This window comes from Mesitornis unicolor, unplaced genomic scaffold (genome assembly GCF_000695765.1).
Source record: "Mesitornis unicolor isolate BGI_N332 unplaced genomic scaffold, ASM69576v1 scaffold47581, whole genome shotgun sequence".
Lineage (NCBI taxonomy): Eukaryota > Metazoa > Chordata > Aves > Mesitornithiformes > Mesitornithidae > Mesitornis > Mesitornis unicolor.
Genome location: NW_010165335.1, coordinates 308 through 16,701, shown reverse-complemented (window position 1 = coordinate 16,701; position 16,394 = coordinate 308). Strand labels below are relative to the sequence as shown.

Genomic DNA, 16,394 nt, shown 5'->3' with positions numbered 1-16,394 from the left:
TACAAAAGCTGTTGAAAGGGAGTGAAAGATCAGTTTGGTGCTACAACTGTTCCATCCCCTGAATGCAGCTTCTTTGGATAGCTTCTTGGAATTCTTGAAAATGGCGAAGGCATTTAACACTCGATATTAGGATATCTCTATGACAGTGTACAAAATTAACTTTCAAAGGGCATTCTTGGACATGCCTTATAATTGGGAACTTTTCACCTGCAAGTGTACAGGTGAAGATGCTCCTTTTACCAGTGAGGATGGAAAATATTCTATAAGATTGTATAAGACTGTAAAGTCAGGATGATTTTCAAAGACAGCAGCAAGGTAAGTGGAAGATGCTTTTTGCTCAGTTCTCCAAAGACAACTGAAAACTATTGGTTCTGTATGTGTAGTTTGATTAGATGTTCATAGCAAAACACCTTCTTGTGAAAGCTTGAGGAAGCATTCAGACTATTTCATATTTGTAGTTGTGAAAAAAGGGAGATGGAACAAATCAGCACCAAAGTGCTGTTGAGAAGTGAAGCTGTCGGCAGTAGGAGAGAGCTGCCTCTTTGGAAGAGATGCAGAGAGATCTGTAAAACTTTCTCCAGATCTTGCAGCTCCCTCCTTAACTATCTTACATTTTTTTCCTAAGCTTCTAACAGAAACACAGGAGGGAGGGGATGGGGGAGTGGTCTCTGTTATGTTTTTTCATAGCTCCCATTCTGGGGTCTTTCTCTCACGAGGAATTCTCTCACTGTTGCTTGTTGCTTTCCAAAGCAACAACATGAATTGTCAGAATTCTTAGCAGTCCCTTTGCTGCCTCTGACAGACTCCAGATATCAGCTGGGAAACCACCCAGAATCACTGGTGCTGTTTTCCTGAACCTGTGGGCACACAACAGTAGTTCATTGATTTGTACTGGGTTAATGTTTGGAGAGTAGCTGTTGACGCAAAAGAAGATTTAGGACAGCAGGTGGGTGGTGGGTGGGTGGAAATTATCTTTCAAAGTTTTGTTTTCCGCAGCAGAGATGCATTTCAATGTAAAGAAATAGATGTTGTATCTGAATATACCAGATTTGTTTTGCAAATAAGTGATTCCAATTCTCTAACTCTTTGGATTCATTTACATAGCAAAATATGTATGCCACAAGCTGTGTCTCAATTTGTAAGCTATGAAGGTCCTGGCTAACTTTCCATGTTAATAGCTACATTGAATGTCTGAAGTAGCTTATCTAGGTGACATTGATGGCTGTATCAGGAACTGTCAACCTTTTGGGAAGGACAGGTTGGAGGCCAGGTATTAAGTGCACACTGATTAGTTTGATCCCTGAGCCTTCTCCAGCCTAAACAACCCCAGCTCTCTCAACCTCTCCTCGTATGACAGGTACTCCAATCCCTTGGTCATCTTTGTGGCCCTTTGCAGGACTCATTTCAGTCTGGCATATACTGGGGAGCCCAGAGCTAGACCCAGCACTCCAGATGTGTCCCACTAGTGCTGAGTAGAGGGGCAGGATCACCTGCCTTACCTGCTGGCAACACTCCTAATACAGACCAGGGTGCTGCTGGCCACCTTTGCTGCCTTTTCCCCCACTAGAAAGATAAGCCATTCAGTCTTAAGTGCTTTTTGCAGTGTGACATAACTTGCTTTCTTTACCTCCCCAGTACTAATGCATGTATGGTATCTATAGTGGTAAAAGTCAGAATGCTCTTGAAGTAACTTTGGCTTTGTAGTCAGAGGCCTTTAAAAAGTTTAGGGGATCAACTTCTTTACAAAGTAGGATAAAATTTAGTGATTCTTGAATACCGTAGGGATCTCTGGACAGCAGAGGTAAGTTTCAGAATGTAACATTTTCAAAACATAATGCTCATCAACATTGCATACTATGTATCATCGTATTCTTTTCTGAAGAGTGTTCATGATAATATAAAGGCTAATAACTAAAGCTGACTGAAGAGATTGTGGTACTGACTGAAAATATTGCTGCTTCTGTTTTTTCAGACGCTCCTATTGCAAAAGCTGCTGTTGAAAAGAAAAATTTTTTTATAAGAAGAGAATGGGTAAGTTCATCATCTCGGAGGGCTTTTTTTTGTTTCTTGTCATGTGAAGCATTTTCTGTCTTACACTGGTAGAAGAAAACTGTTCTGTTTTCAGGTTTTTTGTTTTTGTTAACTAAGGTCAGTGGTTGAATTCTGGCTGAGAGATCATAATAAGGACTGGCTTTCTCCGATAAATTACTCTGTATATATGTGTATGACCTGACTAAATGTCTGAAACTGTCGTATCTGCCTCTCTGCAAATGACTGGTTCATGAAACATGATTGGACGGATTCTGGTTTTATCTGTATTTTTTCTGAATGTATTTTATCATCTTTAGTGCCAGCAGTATTTTACTAAAATTGGCAATAAGTACACGATAATTCAATTGTAACTTCAGATTCACAAAGCAACCTGATTGGGGGAATGTTATGTTTGCTGTAACACTAGATGCAATACAAGGTACTCATTCTAATATAATTAATATAATTTCTGTTCTTTACTTTGTCAGAAGGAGATACAATACTAACAATCAGATCTCAAATTTGTAGCCTGTATCTGTTTTGTCTTCTGTACTTCTGCATATGATCATGAAACACTGGCAGTATATTACTTTTCTAGAAGTGTACAGGTCTCTTCTGTTACTCTTTTCTAAGCTGGAAGAACTTCTAGAACTTTAATTTTCTTACTTTCTGTTAAGATTAATACTATTCTGAAAATCAAATTTTGTGTGTAGTATCAAATTAAAGTATTTTTAATGGCATTCTAGCAATACTTGCTATATTAGTTCCTTATGAAATGCAGTATTTGAAAGAAGGCATTAACTTTTCAGTTTTAATTTGATACTAATTGTATATTTAGTGGGGTGGAGTTTAAACTGCTTTTTTCAAAAATATGTTAATATTATTGCAGTCTTTATTACTCTAAAAAGTTTACAGGAACTTATAAAGACCAACTACAGAGACAGTCTCCTTAGCGCCATGGTATCCTATTGTGATAAGCACGGTATAGGCACAAAGTAGAGAGTGGTTTGTACCCCGGAGCGCATGCTGCTTAAATGGGCAAGACAGGTGCAAGATGGGGAAAGTGTTAAGACTGCACAGGGTGACCAGCGCAGTGGTGAAAACAGTAATGTTTTCTTCAACTTTTAAAGATAGTGATGTTAGGAAAGAATAAATGAACGAACAAAAAGGGAAGTGTGATAGTGGCCTACAGAGAAACGAAGTAGAAAGCGGGTATATAGCGAGACAGAAGGGAGAAGGGAAACAGAAAATGCACCATCAGAACTGCTGTGGGGAGAATTTCCAAATCTCCTTGGTTTTGGTGCTTTTGCAATTTCTCTGTTGTCCACCAAAGGTCACAGCATGGGTGTGCACTAACACTGTATGGTTCTGGGTCTGGAGGAGCAGTCGAGGAAGATGAATCCTATTCTATGTCATTTCTTCAGTACAGGAATACTGACTGCTTTTATTGTTACCCAGGCTTCAAAAACCTCTTTTTCCTTGCAGTCTGTATGTTGAAATATTAGATATGTATTTAGGTAATTTTGGTAAGTATTGTTATGATAAGCATGGCAACAGCCTTATGGAAGGAAGCAGTAGCATGTTCAAGTCACTTGAGAATGTGTAAAGGAAAATTTCATCCTTGAGTAGATTTTAGAAATCATGTCAGAATTTATTGATGGAGAAATGAGAGGAGTTAATTTTAAAAAAATCCCTACTTTTCAAAAATTATTACTTTAAAACAGATTACTGAGCACTTCAGAAAAGTCATCTTCAAAGATGCAAAATGCTTGTCTTATTTCTGGTTGTATGAGCTTCTGCAAGCATAGTAATAGAAGAGACTGCAGCTTGTGTTCTGATGTGAATCAGTCCTTGTGTTCTGAAATTGTTAATCTGTTTTCCATTACAGATGGAGAAGAGAAAACATACGGTGGCTGTGAGGGCCCAGATGCTATGTATGTGAAGTTAATATCCTCCGATGGCCATGAGTTCATTGTAAAAAGAGAGCATGCATTAACATCAGGAACAATAAAAGCTATGTTAAGTGGACCAGGTAGGCACAAAACATTTAGTACATTTATGTCCTTTGCTTTGACTTTTGGACGGTTTGAACTTATGTCATGCAGTGAAAGAAAGTTAGAATAAAAGTTAAATTTTCCAAATCCTGACTAGTTCCTGTTTCCAGTGGAACAGTCCACCTCTGTGGGGTATTGTACTACCAGACACATAATTGCACTCTGCTTCTGGACAGTTAGCAGACTTTTTTTAGTGTCATTACTACTCATTTCCCATAGTATGACAACTTGAGGGTATCACATAAAACATGTAGCTGTCAAGTTCAAGACAAACAAGCGTTGGTAGTTCCTTATTGCACCCTCCATGGTGGAACTTCTAGTATTCAGTATGGCTGGTATGGGGTTAATTTTCTTCCTAGCAGGTCCTGCTTTTCTGTGTTTTAAATCTGACCAAAACAGTGCCAATAACATACCAGTGTTTTAGCTGTTGCTGAGCAGTGTTTGCACAGTGTCCAGGCCTTCGCTGTTCTCACTGTTCCCTGCACCCAGTGAATAGGCAGGGGTGTGTACAAGGGGTTGGGAGAGAACACAACTGGGCAGGTGTCCCAAACTAACCAAAAAGATATTGCACGTTGTATATTGTTATGCTTGGAAGTAAAAAAGAAGAGGAAGGGTGTAGGGAGGTTAGCCATCTTTTGTTTGGGAACTGGCTGGGCATCAGTCTACCCATGGGAGGTGGTGAGTAATTACCTTTGCATCAGTTATGTTTCCTATCTCTTTTTCCACTTGTCTTTCGATTTTTAAGCAATTTTTTATCTCAACCCACAAGTTGTCTTGCTTTTACTCTTCCTGTCCTCTTCCGTTGTCCCACTGTGGGGGGAAGCAAGCAAGTGGCTGTGTGGTGCTTAGCTGCTGACTGGGGTTTAGGCCACATGTTCACAAGATCCTGTGGCAAGGAGTTCCTGAGTTAGCTTTAGTTTGAGAGGAAAGTAGGTAAACTTATAGAAGATAAAGGCCTCATGTTACTGAATATATAAGACTACCTCTGGTTTATGAAGTGTCTGGACTAATTCTTGAAGACCGAAAAGGTAGAGGATAGAACAGGTTAACACACGCGCTTTCCCTCTTCTCTAATCATGTGTACCTTTACCTTTGGCCACTTGAGTGTTGGGCAGTGTTGACTACATCGAGCTCTGGTCTGAATATGGTAATTCTTATATTATCTTTTAGATTCTGTCAAGGGGGTTCACCGGAGAGATCTATTTGCTTAATGTCTTTTAAAACTAGTAATAGTTGGGCAAACTGAGCAAGTAAAATTTTCAGCTTAATGTTCTCCTAAATGTCACTGTAATGGTTGCATTTGAAAATATGTCGCAGGTCTGTTTTGTGTGATACGCTGCATGTCAACCTCCCAGACATGTAAGAGGAAGAGTAGTTACAAGACCTGTTCCAGAAACAATATGAAGGAATAAAAGACAAAGTAGCCTGCTTAGAAAACTTAGTCTGTAAAGGAGTTAGCATTCAAGAATATTTTGTATAATAACTAGCAAGATACATGGGTTCACAAGGCAAAGTACTCTTGCTGTCTAGTTCAGTAAGGTCATAATGTCATTGATGTGTAAGTGTTCTCTGGTTCAGTACCATGACGCTGCCAATATGCAAACACTTCTTCTCTTGCTTCCTACTGTTCCTGTACCAGAATTCAAGCCAGATTGGCTTCAGCGCATGCAGATATTTCTGCACAAATGTGTGTAGACATTAGTAAATAGCTCTGCTTTGTAGTTAGAAGAGGATTCCTGTAGAAATAATGGGAATCAAACATTGCTAGGTCTCCCATAAATACTGAGTAAATGTTCAGGTTTTTTGGTATTTTCTTTCAGTTTAATGAGGTGAAAGTCCAGAGAGATAAGGAAAAGAGGGACAAAGGTAACTGTAGAAAGGCTGTTGGGACTAACCACAGGATGACTTAATATCATCCAAGTTTCATGCTTATAGGCACTATAGAAAGCAAATTTCAAATTTCAAAGCTAATTTCAAACCAAAATTTGGTTTTCTGAGACTTGAGCTTGGCATAAATTCTTCAATATCTAATAGGGATAAACTCATACTATGTGTAACCTTACCTCCTTGTCCCTTCTGCCTGCCTGTTTTCACAGCTTATCAAGTTAATACATCTTTGAGGTTTCAACCCTCTGTCAAATCTGCCTGAAACTCAGAAATTCAAAGCTAGTGGGATCACAGAGGGCACTCCTGCTAAGTGTGCATATGCACATATGGAACACCTATAAACTTTTTTTTTTCATAGAATAACAATGTTTTGGGTTGGAAGGGACCTTAAAGATCATCCAGTCCAACCCCCCTGCCATGGACAGGGACACTTCCCACCAGACCAGGTTGCTCAAAGCCTCATCCAACCTGGCCTTGAACACTTCCAGGGAGGGAGCATCCACAACTTCCCTGGGCAAAGACAGCTAGAAATCTGGATCAAAACCTGGTTGTTATTTTGGGGGTTTTTTATTTGTTGGTTTTCTTTTAAACATTGTTTTAAACTGTGTCCTTTAGAGCTGAGCACGCTACAGTTTTAAAGCACCTATCAAGCAAGCATCAGAATTAAACCTAAAATTCTGGTGTAGTTGTTCATAATATTGTTAAAAGGCTGTGGCCAAAATAAACATTTTGTAATTCAAAGATTCTTAATATTCTTCAGGGTTGTGAATGTGGCGCATCCTGCTTTATGTTGAAGAATCTAATTTCCAGGAATATGGGACTTCACAAGTCTATTTAGTGTGTTTTGTATTAGTGTGGTAAAGTGTTTCAATTTGAAGTGAACTGAGATTCTGATTTTTGGTGTGGTGTTTTGTTTTTTTTTCTACAGGACAGTTTGCAGAAAATGAAACAAATGAGGTGAATTTTAGAGAGATCCCATCCCATGTCCTATCCAAAGTATGCATGTATTTCACCTACAAGGTCCGCTATACTAACAGCTCTACGGAGATTCCTGAATTCCCAATTGCACCTGAAATTGCACTGGAACTTCTGATGGCTGCAAACTTCTTAGATTGTTAAATAAAATAAATTATAATAAAAAATGTAAAACTTTTTCAGTATTTAATACATGTAGTTCAGTTAGTAACTTTTTTCAGATAGCATGTTGCGTGTGTGCTGTTGAGAACTGTAAAGTTCACTGCAGAGGCAATTGTCTTCAGTCCCTTTGCATATAGCGGTCATTCAGTTGAAGTTTGTTTTGCTGCTTACACAAATAAGGACCTTTTCACAAACCGAGACAAATAAACAAATATGCCAATTAGTAGATGGCTATGCCTTATCCTTTAGGTGTGGTAGAACTTTCTTTTAATACAATGACCATAGGAAATACTGGAGTTTAGTCTCATGCTTTCTGAAAGGTAATTCTAGTTAAATACAAGTAGCTGTTTAGGGTTTCTAACTTTCTCTTATTGTTAAAGTTTCTAAACATCTGAACTTAATCTCCTTTGTAAGATAGCTGTCCTTTAGCGTAGTTATGCAAACTAGGTTAGAAGTGCCCTCCTTAAGGTTTGTATCCTGACAGCGATATTCCGTTTAGGTTGAAAGTGGAGTATGTAGGAGAATGCTCAAGGCTTTTAATTTAAATCCTAGTATAGACGTGTAAAGTTGTAGTTGATACATTTTTCTTTTATAACCTAAATTTTCCCTGTTAGTAATTACAAATATTCAAGTCACTTGTCTGTACAGTAAAACTGTGATCCTACTGACAGTGGCTTTTAAGGGGGAAAATAACTGTTACAATCTCTGTATATTATCTTCTGTATAACATATAAGGTTATTCTTAATGTACTGTCACTTGACCTGATACGGATTTTATATGGCTTCAGTTATGGTTTATTTCCATTGTTGTGATTTGTTATGTAAAGTCTGTATTTAATCTTTAGAGTAGTAGTCATTTAAATTTTGTAACATAGCAACTGAAAAGATAGCAATTATCCTATCTTTTACCTCCTCCTTGACCTCTCCCTTGCATCCACAGAAGATGACCCTGAAATGTGGAGGTCTTTTATATTTGAAGGAAAGGGCATTAAGCAGATGTTTAAGGAGCTGTTTTATAAATTTCATAGGTATTTCCAATGTTTTTACAAATATTTTAGGGGAAAAGGATTGGCAAGCCACTGACATAATACTGGAGTGGAGCACATAATCTCTTGGTAGTTCCTGCTGGTAATTGCCTATACTATCAATTCATTGTTCAAAACAAGTTTTCCATAAAGGGAAAAAAAAATTAAACTTGAGAGAAGAAGTTGCTTTTTGTTCAGCCACAGCCTGAAGAACCCTTCTACCAAAATCATCTGTAAATGAGAATAAAGCTAATGCATCATGACAAATAATAAGCATTTCCATCAGCTGCCACTGCTTCAGCTTTGTTTGGATCAAGAAATGGTTCTGGTCTTTCCTGGAAAAATCCCACTGCCAGACGGTGGGACCTTTTTATTGATGTATTAACCCATGGTGAATTTAGAGGGCTGAAACACTCCTCTAAACCTGTTTGCCAGCATAAAAACAACTTTGAAGAGATTTTTTTTCTGGACAAAAGCTGGTAACTCTCATAGCCTATGCAGTCTCCCCATGAAGGAGTTAAGTTCTGAGAAACGAAATTTTACTCTGAGCTTGAACAATGCTTGATAGACAAGCTGGCATTGGTCAATGTGTTGATAGATTAGATGACATTTATTCACATAATGTACTTGGCACAATTTATTGTGATTAATGTGGGGATGTTAATGACTAGATTGGTTTTGCACGATAAAGCTGAAGTGCATTGCAAGGTGATTGTCTGAAATCCTATGTTTAAGCACTCTGTTCAGTGCTGTTAGTAACTCGTTTTCAAGAGCACTGAAATGATAAAACGCAAACCAGAGATACCCTGTTATGCTGCTTCTGTTAGAGCCGCTAGGATTACCCTAAAAGGTCAAGGAGATACCAACATGGATATTTTAGTCCCAACTACATTTCAGTCTGAGCGAGTCTTAAGTTCTTTAGCCATTTTTAATAGTTTTGAGATTAATTACGTGAAGCTCAAAATCGAAGTAAAAAGGATGTAATTTTAATTTTTTTAAAAAACTTTTTCATTTTTTAAGCAATCCAACACAATTTCCTGTTAAGATACGTTGCATTTTATGATTCCGTACTTCAGCAGTGAGGTAAAGTAGCTGGTTTAGTTCTGAATAATAATCTCATAGTTTTTTCTTCAGCTTAATGTAACATACAGTAGCTTTGAACACTCAGGAAATGCAGTAGTGTCCTAGAGCGCACTATATGCAAAACCACCGTCTGTTAAGAAAACTAACCTGCAGATTTCTAAGGGGGAGGGGGGCAGAGAGAATTAGTGCAATTTCCGTGACAGTGACATGGGTACGCTATTATCAGACAATTGGAAACTTATCACGCTTAACCCCTGAGTTCTAAATAAATTTCAAAATTGAAAATTTTTAAACCTGTGTTTTTGTTGATTTATGACAGAGCAAGTATTCACACGTAGAAATGTATTTTTCATGGTTCTGTGGTCAGCAAATTGCTAATATAATTAGTGTTTGGGTAATAAAATGGTGAAACTGCATGCATAAAAGTAAGGGTTTATTTTCATAGTTCTGAAGATTTTCATAAATTTGAAGTGTTGAGATATCTTTGTGGTCCTCTGAGTTACAGGTATGCACAATTCTCAGAAACAACCAAGTATTAAAAAGATGGTATTCCTGAACAGCCTCGAAGGGGTTATTTTAAAAGGCTACAGGTATCTTGTCCTGTATCTGACGGTTCAGATTTTAAACTGAACCACTGATTTGGCCACAAAACCTTCCAGGTTCTTTACTAACTGTAAGTAGTGAGAAAAGTCCTGCTGGGTTGTGGTTTTTTCATCGTTTGAGTTTGTGTGTGCTGCTGAAGAAGTCTCTGATGGTCTCCAGTGGGAAATGGTCTCTGCGGCCAGAACGGTCAGATCTCTGCTCCACAAGACATGAAAGTCTTTTTTGGTTTTGAGGTTGAAGAGGATTCGCCATAAAGATTCACCATGCCACTATACTCAATGCTGTGTTGAACACGATGTCTAAAACACATTTCTTAATTAATGGCAGTGAGCGTGGAAAAAGGGTTGCTGCTGTATATCGTATTTCACAGGCATAAGTTGCAGCAATGGCTAGTTAGGTATTTTCACCTTTTCTTGTTTTTACTGTCACATTGCAAGAGGATTCCCAACATCTGCCTAAGTCTATTGGCTTATGATGAAGTAGACAGAGAAATTAATGGGATGGGAAAGTTAACTTTTCAGTCCATGTTTTGTGTTCCTAATTTTGTTTAAGTCTCAAATGTTGCAGTATAATTTGAGTAACAGCTACTGCTGAGTCAACAAAAGTATGTGCGGGTACTAATGAGAAACAGCAAGTTTCCCTAGCTGAAAATTCAAGGTGGAGGCTGTAAAATTAATTTCAGCACCTGAATGAGAGAAAAAGGAGCAGGTACTCATTATCTTAAGGTTGAGCGGACCTGAAAATTAAACTAGTATGCTATTTCTTAAAGACATTGACCAAAGCTTTGCAAAAAAGGCATTTGGTAGTTTTCCCCATGGAAGAAGTTCAACTCTGAAGGATTTTTTGACAATAAACTGCATTTGAGTTGGATTTCTTTTTAAATGTAGCTTAATAGGTGGCGATTTTATGGGAAGAAAGCAGTGCTGTGAACTTGATGTGTTGCACAATGATTTGAAGAGCTAGAATAGAGCACACGGTAGATTTTGTTGTTATCAGTCTAAAAAGCTTGTTTGAGTGTCATCGCTGGGGCAGCACAGAGAAAAGAACGGTGAGTTGTTGTTAATTCAAGTTTTAACAAGTGTTACGTGTCATGAAGTAAAGCCTTGAGTATGTTCTGTCTAAAACGGGTGTTATGGTGCAATCTCTCTTCTGTGGGCGAAAGGTCACTGAGATTAAAAAGAAAAGATATTTTTCTCTGTCATTGCCACATTACTGTTTTATGTTTACGGAATACAGGATTTTCCTCCCACGTAGCGTGGGAGAAGAATCAGATGCAAGCTCATGGTTGTTCTCAGACAAATGGGGTACTTCAACATTTTATCCTATTGAGCTCAAGTCCTCAGATGGTTTTCAAGATGTTAATCATGCAATGTTTTGTAGCCTCACTTTGTCGAGGGTAGAATTGGAAAATTAAGTTAACATTGCCCCTGAAATACATACTGCATCTCAGGTGGGTAAAAGGAACAGCTTGAGAGTTTTTAGATAAGTAAAAACCTTACTGTACAATGCCAAAGTTACTGGTTTTCAGAATAGTTTTGTGAGATGAGTTTTTTGGGAATACAGGCATGGATTAATGCTACTCCTTATTTATTTGTTGCCAATTTCTTTCCTCAACCAGAAGTTACTTTGAAGTTAAAAACAAATACTGTCAATTCCTTTAATGTTAATTCAAATTTAAAACTGCCTTTTCAGATGAGAATTCATAGCTAAGGCTTTTCTTCCCATGAAAACAATATTACTGGTAACCTGTTTTCACTGAGTAACAGAAAACCTTCATCTCCAAAATCACCACTACACAAAAACATAAGTAATAAATAATTCATGTCTTAGGTAGCTATAAATTCTTGTTACTCTGTCTAGTAAAACAATGGGGTGCTTGTTCTGCAGGTTAATTCACTCATGCATAAATAGTTCTCAGGTTTGGCTGGTATCACCAAGCCTCAAAAACACCTAAAATCTAAATGCATTTGGCTTAAAGGATTTTATTTCTCTTCTTATCCAGGGAAAACTTCCCACATTCCCATCTTAAATTGACATACGATGTTTTCCAGGCATGACACTTTATTTGAGTTAGAATTATTTGTAGCAAACTCCTTGAAACATGTAAACGATACATCAATATCGCACTAACATTTAAGCTGCTTTCAGATTTGTCACAGAGCACTTAAATAATGAAAAACATTTGATTTAATAAACAACTATGACAAAACAAGAGAACTCTCTGAGTACATTTAACTGAAATATTCCAGGTACAGCTCATCCGCTGTGTTTTCCTAACATAGTTCTGCTTCGTGGTTGTTGTATCCCACGTGAAGTCTTGTCTTTCACTGAGCAGTGTCTGAACCCTTGTATTTGATGAGACGCAGTAATCAACCTGCTCACATGGGCTCTGGAAACATGCTTTTGATGTGAAAGAACTTTTAATAATTACATAACCTTGCACTTTTTATTACATTATTTTATTTAATTGAATATAGGTCCTACACAATGCTCGTATTTTAATTTTTTTACAGCTTTTATCTTTATAGGTATTTATCTTTACAGCATTTTAAAGAGTTAGAGGACTACTGGCGCCAAAAAAACATGGCTTGGTAATTACTACAAATTGGTAATTACAGCATATTACTAAACCTGGCAATTCCACTGCCTTCCCTGGCCGCATGTCTTCCTTCCCCTGCAGTAATTATAACAGCTGTGTGTCCACATAACAGGACAGATTATTATTCTGATCTGATGGAAAATTATTTTAGTAGTTTAGTCCTCCTGTGGATAAACTGAAAGCCACAATGGTTACAAAATTGTCAAATGCTATACAAGAGAAGAAATGGAAACATGTGAGATCTGAGAACAAGATTACCCTCTTCTGCAGGCACTGCACTTGCAGCAGATCAGGAATAAAGTAAAACTTCAGCTTCGAGATGAAAATGGAACATGCCAATGACGAAAAAACTACATTATCACTAAGGAACAAAACAGCAATAAAAGCAGCTCAAAGGCATTTTCCAAGTTTAGGATATTTTTTATTTTTAGCTACGTATGCAATTTATTTTTGTTATATTCTTGATATAATCTTGTCTTGGTTTGATTCTGCATCCTTAGATGGTGTTCTCTGCAGGTGCATCAAGCTTGTGCTTATCAGAAGATCTCCGTTCCACAGACCTTTTAGGCCCAGTGCCCTCCTTTAAACAGGCAGGAGTGGAGGAAGTTGGCACAGTGCCCCTGAGAGACAAGGAGTACTCCACACTCCTGAGCTGTGGTCTCCGGGCACTGCAGACTGGTTGCTACACCACTGGAGTAACATGGGAAGGTTAACATGAATGTATGGATGACTCCTGTGGGAGAAGGAGACAAGACAGAAAGCTAAAAATGTACAGCGGACAAAAGAAATCAAGCTCTCATGTTGTTACAGTGGCAGAAACTGTGAAGAAGCAGGCAGTGATAGTTCAGTATGTAGAAGACTGATATAGGGGGAAAAAAAGGGAGAGCAGAGGAAAACAATGTTTGGTAATGTCTGAAAACATTACAGATAATGTAGGGAATGGAATATGAAATTATAAGGACCCTAATCAAGAAACATATTTGACCTTTGTGAAATCGGATAGAACCATAGAATCACAGAATGGTTTGGGTTCATCCAGTTCATCCAGTCCAACCCCGCAGCCAGAGGCAGGGACACTTCCCACTAGACCAGGTTGCTCAAAGCCCCATCCAACCTGGCCTTGAACACTTCCGGATAGACAAATTCTGATAGATATATCAGAAAATTATCTAATAAATGCAGTTTGAACTGAAATGCAGTTGCATTTTTCCTGTAAATGTAAGGCAATGCAAACTCTGAAGAAAAGTGGATTTTTAGATTAAACTTATTAATACTTAGAGAAACAATTTCAGTAGGAGGTACAGTTTTCATTATTTGCTCTATACGGTTTCAATATCTGAGTCATAATCATGAATCTGATCAGATCAGTGCAAGATAGCTTCTGAAATAATGAAGATAGGTTAAATTTCTCTTACCCCTTAAGTTTTGAATACTGGGAACCTAGGACTCCAATCCTTGAAGCCTCTGGTAAAACAGGTTGACTGGTGCAGGATCAGGCTGCATTAGCCAAATACTAAAGCTTTCTTTTTTAAAAACCAAACAACTATTGCATTGGCTACCTCTACACCTGCAACAGATTAGGAAGGGTTAACTACAAAAGTGTTTTCTCCTATGTTTTGCAAAGGTAAAGTTCAACACTGAAATGAACAGCAAATTACAATATAACCAACTCCTTGTGAAATCTACCCACTCTGGGATTTTGGGCTTTTCATTGCTTAGATTACTGAATAACTTAGAACAAAGAATAATATGAGCCATCACAAAATCAAGAATGGAACTGTATTTAAGGAAGAAAATACTGATACAGATATAAATTCTTTCTGGGAGTCTGCTAATAGTGTTTGTTTCCTTATTGTGCTTAAGGGATTGAGTCCCTATAGCATTACGCACTGTACAAAAAGACTTATTAAAAAGCACTCCCTGCAAGCCAGGTTACTGAAACATGGGGAAAGGGAAAAGGCCCAATAAAACACGGGGATAATTTTCCAGCTGCCCCTAGTCCCATGATGATAAGAAGCTAAAAATGCTCCTTGCTTTTCCTGCCTGCTATCCACCAGAATGAGATTTGCAGCATAGATGAAGTAATCTCAGTAAACAATATTTTAGACCAGAATGTGACAGGTGCCTTGTTTTTAACATTGCAAAGCTCTGTGTGATAGGAAAAAAAATTTCTCAAACATAAGGGCAGTTAAAGGCTGTGATTTTTTGCTAAGGTGGCTTTTTGTCCAGAGATAATTTTTCTTTATTACAGAGTAGAAGTCATATTTGTACTGATTACAGTAAGCTTAAGACTACAAAGCTGACCTTTCCATGCAAAACCAGCTTGCAGTCTATGAAGTGTGCTGGCATTCATACACTTAGGCCTTTTTGTATCTTCTGACCTTGAACAAGGTTTTCTGGAACAGAGTGAAGAAACTGAATATAATGGATCAAAATCAGTTTTATCTCCCTGTGATTACATCAACATGGATAGTCAATATGTCCATGTTTACAGCCGAACACATGTCCCTTGCTTAAACTTGATGCTCTTGCTATCTTTGTGGCATATGGCATTAAGAAATGTATTTTAGGATAAACATATGTTTGGATCATGCAAAACAACATCTAGTAAAACAGAAATAGCAATGTTCCACTTAGTGCTGTAACAGCCTAAGTCACTGCAGGAAAAAGAAACCTCTGCCAGGTCTCAATGCCTACCTAATGCAATGAATCCACTTCAATCTAAACGGTGTTGCAAAATCATACAGTACATAAATACTGACTTTCAGGGAAAACACACACAGCGAGACTCTTCTGACTTAAGTGCCATTTAAATGAAGTCAGTAGCGCAATGCTGGCTTGCAGTGTCAGGAGTCCCCAGTTTGTGACGGAGAATTGAGGTTGGATTTAGAGGACAAAAAGTACAGGAGCTGGTTTACATCGTGATAGTCTTTCCACCCTTACTTTTGGTAGGCCAGTCTGCTTTCCTACTCAAAAACTGACACATACCCAACTCTGTCATCGTTCCCAAAAAGCCAAGAGGCTCATTTCTTTCTGCAGCTGCCTCACAGGGCAAGGATACCCCTGCTGACTTTTGTTCCTCCCTTTAAGCAAACCGCAGAAGTTTGTATGCTCACTTTAACATTGGCAACACTGCTGACATTGGATAAAAGTTAGAAGCTGATGCCGTGTTGTGCCGGGATTTTGTTTTCCTCCAGTTTGCCATTTTCAAAGTTGAGAATACACAAGAACATACTGCAAGGTAAAGCTTGTAGGTAGTAATGTCTTGCATCATACTAACATGGTTAAAGAAAGTAGGCAGGTTTTCAGATGCACAGTTCTTCTTTAGGTCTAAAATTAAACCACCAGATTTCAAATGGAAATACAAACTCAGTAATTTAATTGTATCTGAAGGAAAAATCAGGTGCTGCTAATGAAGCAGAGGTGACCCAAGGAGATTCTTTAACATCATCCTAAAGTGCAGGTATGAAGAGACAGAAAGGGGTACTCCTGTTTTTGGAATGTACACAGTGGGGAGATGGAGATTATAATGAGCTGTAAAATCAGTATCTCTATTAAATCCTTGGTTTTACAGATCTACTAGGATTATGAGTTTTATAGCTTTGTCTTTGGATAAAACATTTTCTAGGTTTATCCTGAGGATGTTAGTTCTGAAATGCTATAGCTGGAATAACTGCTCCATGACAAGTGTTTCCGGAAGTTGCTTGATTTATTGATAGCGTGCAGGTTGCTTCTAGTGAGTGGTGGTTGTTTATTTTCACCTACACAGCTACTGCAAAACCATACAGTGCAAAGAACAGAGGATGTTCCAGTCTGGGAAAGGAAAATGTAGAATCCAAAAATGCTCCCACTTAAAATACACCCCTGCTCATTTGGGCATGTATGCCACTTGACCAGCACAGAAAAATCAGATCATCTGAAGATGTGTGTCAGAGTAGCAGGAGAGGCACAAGGTAACATCTCCCCTCACCAGGA

General features: G+C 38.1%; 1 protein-coding gene across 2 annotated transcripts; it reads left to right on the top strand.

Moving 5' to 3' along the window:
- The first annotated feature begins 1,969 nt into the window (after positions 1–1,969).
- On the top strand, positions 1,970–7,335 carry TCEB1 (transcription elongation factor B (SIII), polypeptide 1 (15kDa, elongin C)). 2 transcript variants are annotated; one of them, XM_010194587.1, is made up of 3 exons: positions 1,970–2,031; positions 3,920–4,063; positions 6,901–7,335. In XM_010194587.1, exons 1-3 carry the CDS (start codon positions 2,028–2,030, stop codon positions 7,089–7,091), a joined length of 339 nt encoding a protein of 112 aa, XP_010192889.1. In that variant the 5' UTR covers positions 1,970–2,027; the 3' UTR covers positions 7,092–7,335. The 2 variants fall into 2 exon arrangements, with proteins under 2 accessions (XP_010192889.1, XP_010192890.1); XM_010194588.1 differs by lacking the exon at positions 1,970–2,031 and having other exon boundaries at positions 3,916–4,063; positions 6,901–7,113.
- Positions 7,336–16,394: the final 9,059 nt, after the last annotated feature.